Source organism: Suricata suricatta, chromosome 3 (genome assembly GCF_006229205.1).
Source record: "Suricata suricatta isolate VVHF042 chromosome 3, meerkat_22Aug2017_6uvM2_HiC, whole genome shotgun sequence".
NCBI lineage: Eukaryota > Metazoa > Chordata > Mammalia > Carnivora > Herpestidae > Suricata > Suricata suricatta.
The window spans coordinates 11013683-11021154 of NC_043702.1; the positions used below are offsets into that span (position 1 = coordinate 11013683).

Sequence of the window (7472 nt, forward strand, 5' to 3'; positions counted from 1 at the left end):
AAAAATTTTTAATGTTTTATTTATTTTTGAGAGAGAGAGAAACACACAGAGTGTGAGTTGGAGAGGGGCCGTGAGAAAGAGAAGGAGACACAGAAACTGAAGCAGGCGCTAGGCTCTGTCAGCACAGAGCCCGACTTGGGGCTCAAACCCACAAACCGTGAGATCTTGACCTGAGCCGAAGTTGGACGCTTAACCAACTAAGCCACCAGGCACCCCTATAGTAAAATCAATTTTAGAGAATGTGGCTTATCTCTGCAGCTCTGTGGGTTTCCAATTATTGAACCCCAGAACAGGACAAACATGCTAGCAGGCTATGTCACCAACAGGAAGGAGGTGGTCAGCTCTACACCCTTGCTCCTTTTCCAAATAAGACACTCCTTCCCAGTTGCTACTCTAGAAAATGATCCTCCCCCTGGAAGTATTCTTGAGGATTGGGGAATAGCATGCAGTATAAGAAACAGTGACCTATCAAGGGACATACAGAGAGTTAGAAATATCGATGAAACCATTAAGCATGCTTCTTAACTCCCACTGCAGCAGGCATGTGGCCCAAAGAGAGTTTCACTGTGGGAAGGAGGAGGGAGTTTCTTCAGTTTATGTCTTCAGACTTAGTGGGAAATACAGTAAAACCTTGGTTTGCGGTCATAATTCGTTCCGGAAACATGCTTGTCATCCAAAGCACTCGTATACCAAAGCGAATCTCCCCATGAGAAATTAGGGAAACTCAGATGATTTATTCCATAACCAAAATATTCATATAAAAGTGATTACAGTACTATAATAAAAACAATAAAGAAAATATAAAATATAAAGACAAACAAGTTTACCTGCACTTACCTCTGAAAACCTTCATGGCTTGTGTGAGGGAGACAAGAGAGAGGGGGTGATTGTGTAGGACAACGTTCACTATCACTAATGGACTCACTGCTATTAGCTCAATGGGATCCTTTTCTGCCTGGGGGCCGTTGTCTACACTCGCTCAGACATTGACTGCAGTAGAGTATTAATAAACTCATCATATACTGTATTGAATGTAACTGGCAATAAGGAGCAGAGGAAAGGGTCTCTAGCTGCAGGCAGCCTGACCTAGAATGAATTGAAGCATTCCTAAGCTTACTCTTGGACGGAGAAGCAAAGAACTGTCCACAGGTGCCTCGAAGTGACAAAGAGTACACTAGTACCAGTTGTGAGCACCTTCCAACACTCTGAAAAATCACTGACGTCTGCCAAACACCATGGCCTGAGCCCAAGCATCCGAGCATGGGAGACGATCACCCACAATCCCTCAGTGAGAGGGGAGGTGCGGGGGGAGCTCAGCTGTGATCACGTGATGTTCGTCACCACATGCTACTGGTATTACAAGACGTCGCTCGTTTATCAAGTTAAAATTTATTAGAAATGTTTGCTCATCCTGGGGACCACTCACAGAATAAGCTACTCGCAATCCAAGTTTTGCTGTATTTGATCTGTCCCACAAACACTTATTAGGTACCTCCAGGGACATAACAGTGAACAAGTTTAAACAGAGTCCCCATTGGTATTCAACATAGAGTTTCATATGAGAAGACAGACATTCACACTAAAGGGTCATCCAGATAAACAGGGGCAGGTGCTCTGAGTAACGGAGCCACAATTCCAGGGAATTGGTTTGGGGCTCCAGAGATGGCTTCCCCGAGGAGGTGAGACGTGCTGAGCACTGAGAATGAGGCCTCGGTGGGCATGGAAGAGAAGGCACCACACATGTGAGGCCCTGAGTGCCCGCTGGGGCTGAGGAAGAGACGTCGGAGCTCGGGGCACATTTTCCCAGATGGGCAAGTGCCATTCTTTTTTTCCCCTTCCCTTCCAGTCCTCTGCCTCCAGAGAAAGTTCAGGATTACAGGGCTTTTCATTCTACTTTAGTTTTCTCTTGATACTGAGACCATTTTCCTTAGTCCTTTTGATAAACCGCTGCGTTTCCTTCAGACAGACACAGATCTCAGCTTTAGGAAAGAGTGAGAAACTCGCTTGAATTCTAAGGCCAACTTGGCCCTGAACTTTCTGGTAGTGAATCTCTGAGTTCGGCCCATCAGACTGGCATTGTCTTGATATTGCTCTGTTCCAGGTCCCCATTTTTATGTTCCTTGTAGGACCAATTGGATTCCCGGGACTTCCGGGGCCACCTGGACTTCCGGGGCCACCTGGGGAGAAGGGTCTGCCTGGTTTGCCAGGCAGACAAGGCCCCCCTGGCCATCCAGGTAAGCTTCTGGTGTGTAATAATCTCACCCAGCAAGTCTACAGACAGCCTTTAAAAAAATATAAACTATGAGGGTCCATGTTCAGAAAGTAATTATTCTGAAATTGCCTGTGATTTCTTCTGAGTTAGGCCATTTCCGATACAAAGATTTCGTTTATTTCAGGCCTCACTACAGAGTCTTGTGCCTGGTAAACTAATTTATTACTAGAATGAGTAAGCGTGCAGATTAGGAGTTGATTGTACGTGCAGTATTTCTAAGGCAATCAAATCCGTGTTCCCTCGCGCAAGAGGCAACGACTCCTTTGATTGTTGTGAGGACTGCCTGTTCATTTCTGTCCCTGAATTCCCATTGATTTTCCTAGATGTTTTCCGTAACTTTTCCTGTAAAGCACATTAGTTCCTGTGAAGATGAAAAGGCTATTCAGTTTAAGCTCAGTGGCCAACACGTTTTCATCCTCGGGTCAAAACCGGCCAAGGAAGAGTTAGAAGGGCAAACGGACATGTGTTTTTGAGATGGGCAGCAGTTGTGTCTTTGGGGATCCTAAGTCAATATGATGATAATGTAGGGTCCGCTCAGAATATTTTGCAACCTTCTCAATTAGCCCTGTGGTCCATAGAATAAACAAACCTCTCCCTTCTGATGGATCATAGAACAACATGACTAAGAACTTATACTTGAATTCATCTCATATTTCCTTTCGGTGCTTACCCTGTAAAACTTGGCTAAATAATAGAAATGATATGAAAATTTCAGAAGCCTGCCCATGAACAGAATTTTATATATGTTAGATTGGGGTAGATTTGCCATCTGAAATCAGCTCAAATTTTATATGGTGCAAGAGAGCTTTATTTCAGGTTTGTCTAGACATGAAAACCCCCTTATGGAACCGTAGCTGTTCTTGTCAGTAACATCGAGGTGGACTTGTTATGTCATTGAGATGCTGTCATCTCATCATTGATGCCATCCTCAAATTATTATGTGTGTTCTCAAATAACCTATTTTGTTTTGTCCTAATTCACACATTGAACATCTCCTTCCACCATATGAAAATCATCGTGTGGCGCTTTGCTCTTCGGCTTTGGATCTCTCCAGGTGCCAGAGGTAAGCATCGCTATAAAATTAGCCATTTCCTCTACATCTGGTTTCTACTGATTTCTGTACTTGCCTTTTCCACTCTAATTGTGAGTTAAACTTTGTTACATTTTCATAGATGGGGTGCTGTAATGATATGAGTTTTCAGTGTATTCGCTTCCTCATTACAGATACAGTGACCTCGTGTTAGGATACAGTAACCTCATGTTAGGGCGTCCTGAAGCCGAACCTCATTATAGGTTGTCAAGGCCGGAAGACACTCAGCTTACATAATTTCAGTTCAGGCTGAGAGTGTGAGTGCTTTCTCTGTCAAGTGCTACAAGACGTACCAGTGCAAGTTTCTTGATGAATTCTACGATGTGAATACAGAGGACATCCCTAAAATAAGTGGCAGCAACAGTACGAAAAGAGGAGTCCTTCACACCCAGTAAGGGGCTGTGATGAGGTTTTCCCGTAACATCCAAGTCCATTTTCAAAGAGCAAATTTCTTTGTGTGTTCCAATGAAAATGCTGAAATTCTTTGCAGCCTAGCGTTCACTTACCCCTCGCAAGGCAGAAGCATCATATTATGTCATGTCTGGGGCTTTCAAAGAGACAAAAAAAAAAGGTTCTCAAACAATGAAAAGAAACACAGTGAGTGCATGCATTTGCTCTTTCCAGGCCTTTGTTATTAACCCCAGTGAAAATTGGTCTGGTATGTGGGGTCCCCAGACAAGAGATCCTCTGGCCCCTCCCATTCAGCTTCTGGTTTATTAAAAATTAAAGAAAAGCAAAAGCAGAATTTTTAAAAATCCTGCTATTTTAAATGTTTATATTTAAACATTCCAGTTTTGGGGTGCCTGGGTGGTTCAGTAAAGTGTCTGACTCTTGATTTCCACTCAGGTCATGATCTCACTGTTTGTGGGTTTGAGCCCCATGTTGGGCTGTTTGCTGACAGTGTGGAGCCTGCTTGGGATTCTCTCTCTCTGCCTCTCTCCCCTCCCCCCCACTTGTGTGATCACTCTCTCTCTCTCTCTCTCTCTCTCTCAAAATAAAATAAATAAACATAAAAAATAAAATTAAATTTATAATTTCATATTTAATATTTCCACCGCCATCCTTTTAGTCTCTCTCGGGGTCTGTATGTACAAACTCATTTGAAGATAACATAGAATCCTAAATACGAAGCACCAGCCAAATACCTCCCCCTGTTCCCTTACCTGCTTCCTTCCCTCCATCAGAATTCACAAGGTGATTCAGGGAAAATAGAAATTATTCATATGAATCTCCCTCAAGTCACCCAGAGTGGAAAAGCCATGTTTTACATTAAACTGTATGTACTGTAAATGCACAACTCAGTGTTGGTTGTGGTTTCATACAGTATTTTATGAGAGATTAAATTCCAGACAGCTTACAAGGGTTCAAGGACATGTTACACAGACCGTAGTACAGTATATCCTGTGTTATCACTATGGCCACATTTTCCACAATTTTCTTGCTGCCTAATCACTGCTATTCTTTTATTTCTACTTTTCATATTGTTTATTTACATTTGAGAGACAGAGCAGGAGCAGGAGAGAGGCAGAGAAAGAGGGAGAGACAGAATCTGAAGCAGGGTCTAGGTTCTGAGCTGTCAGCACAGAGCCCAGTGCAGGACTCGAACTCATGAACCGTGAGGTCATGACCTGAGCTGAAGTCGGATGCTTAACTGACTGAGCCACCCAGGTTGCCCCTAATCACTGCTATTCATAAACTTTTTTGCACATTCATATGAATTTTAAGAAAACCATAACTGCTGAGCAGTGTGTTTTAAAATAGGCTGTATTTCAGGATGCTTGAGTGGCTCAGTCAGTCAAGTGTCCAACTTCGGCTCAGGTCATCACCTCACGGTTCATGAGTTCAAGCCCTGTGTTGGGCTCTGTGCAGACAGCTCAGAGCCTGGAGCCTGCCTCACATTCTGTGTCTCCCTCTCTCTCTGTCCCTCCTTGCTCGTGCTCTGTCTCTCTCTCAAAAACAAACATTAGAAAAATTGAAAAAATAGGGGCGCCTGGGTGGCTCGGTCGGTTGGGCGTCCGACTTCGGCTCAGGTCATGATCTCATAGTATGTGAGTTTGAGCCCCGCGATGGGCTCTGTGCTGAGAGCTCAGAGCCTGGAGCTTGCTTCGGATTCTGTGTCTCCTTCTCTCTCTGCCCCTCCTCCTCTCATGCTCTCTCGCTCTCTCTCTCTCAAAAAAAAAAAAAAAATTAAAAAAAAAAGAAAACGAAAAAATAAGAAAAATGTGTCGTATTTCCTGGGATTTATCACACTGGCCTGACGAGCTCTGCAGGCGTAGGATGTCGTGGTTAAGTGCACACGTTTGCAGCCAGGCCATCTCGGATTTTAATCTAGTCTCGGCCATGTGTTAGCTGTGTGACTTCAGATACGTCACGTATTTGCCTGAGCCCGGGTTTTCTTACCTTTACTATTCTAATACTAGCAGCAGCACACACCCCCGGGCTCTAATCATAAAGCAATTAGCACAGAGCCCAGTGCGTGACAAGCCGCTCAGTACGGCTGCTATTATTATGTTAGCTGCTACCATTATTGGCTAGTGTTGCTATCCTCTTCCCTGTGGATTATTTGTGGGGTGACTGAAGGAAGCTTTAGAAAAAATACCCTGAGGCGCCGGGGCGGCTCAGTCGGTTACGTGTCTGACTCGGGCTCAAGTCATGATCTCACGGTTCATAAGCTGAAGTCCTGCTTTCGATCCTCCATCCGCCTCTCTCTCTGCCCCTCTCCTGCTGGCTCTCTCCCTCTTGAAAAGAAACTTTAATTTTTTTAATGTTTATTTATTTTTGAGAGAGACAGCCATACAGGAAGCGAGTAGGGGAGGGACAGAGAGGGAGAGGGAGACACAGACGCCGAAGCAGACTCAGCGCTCCGAGCTGTCAGCACAGAGCCCTATGTGGGGCTCGCAACCCACACGATCATGACCTTAGCTGAAGTCCGTGGCTTAACTGACTGAGCCACCCAGGCGCCCCTCAAAAAAAAAACTTAAGAAAAGAAAACATAAAATAAAAGATATCTTAAAGACGTGAACATAACCAAGTAGCAAAAACATTCACACCTTCAGAGCAGTGGTTCTCCAAGTGAGATCCCCAGACGGCACCGTGCAGATGTTGGGGTCTACTCCAGACAACGTGCTCAGAAACCCTGGGCTCTGGCAAGCTGGCCACATGGCTCTGATGTGCCAACACCAGAACTTGTGCTCCTTAGCGCTCAGCAGTGCTGACGCCCCGGCTGGCAGTGGAATCATCCGTAGAGTTTAAAAAACTGCTGATGCCCAGGTCCCACCCCCAGAAATTCCTACTTATTACATCTAGGTGGGGTCCCAGCACTGGTACTTTTGAAAAGCTCCCAGACTGGGTTTATTATGCAGTCAAGCTTGAGGCCACTGCCCAGACCACATGTCCTACAATTAGTATTTCTGGGGCAGGACCCCACGGTGGTCAGCAGATCTGTACAGTTCCCTGGAAAATTCCAAGCAACACACACTCAAGGTTGAAAGGTGTTGCTGTGGTGCTTCTGGCCACCTTGAAATTCTGTCCGTCTGAGTCATGGACCCTGTGGAAGCCCGCGTGGCTGAACGGATGAGAGACACATTCAGTTGAGTGCGGGAATCAGCAGTGGGTCCCCCCTGCTACGTGTGGCTACCATCCCGTAAAAAGTTGCCCAAAGATTGGAAATCCGGTGGAGATCACCAAACTATTGCTGCCCCAGTGAGCTTTCTCTGTTCCATACTTTTTATTTTTTGCTCCCTCTGAGATCCACTCATTCAGTCAGCCAGTTATTAGTGTGTTTAACAAAATGCTCTCTGGAAAGGCGTCGCGCACCCCAGAGGGACAGCGGTCCCACCTTCGCAGAGGGGGTGGACACTGTTGGGTTTTTCAGTTAGTGGCCGACACCCGTCTAGCTTGGGAATGCAGAAGGAGCTTGTTAGTAAGATTCGAGCCCATCACACAAGCCGTGATTCCCATTTCAGGTGAACCGGGGCCACCGGCAGATGTGGATTCCTGTCCCCGAATCCCTGGGCTTCCTGGGGTACCAGGCCCAAGAGGACCGGAAGGAGGCATGGGGCCCCCCGGAATGAGAGGCCCCCCAGGAGCAGGTACAAGCCTCAGGCTGAC

General features: G+C 45.7%; 1 protein-coding gene across 1 annotated transcript in view; it reads left to right on the forward strand.

The window, feature by feature from the left end:
- The window catches only part of COL4A4 (collagen type IV alpha 4 chain), a 129561-nt gene that overhangs the window by 110471 nt on the left and 11618 nt on the right, over positions 1–7472 (forward strand). The window contains exons 43-45 of the mRNA XM_029933685.1: positions 2127–2234; positions 3327–3335; positions 7328–7453. Of these exons, the coding sequence (XP_029789545.1) occupies positions 2127–2234; positions 3327–3335; positions 7328–7453 (243 nt within the window). The remainder of the gene's footprint in view (positions 1–2126; positions 2235–3326; positions 3336–7327; positions 7454–7472) is intronic.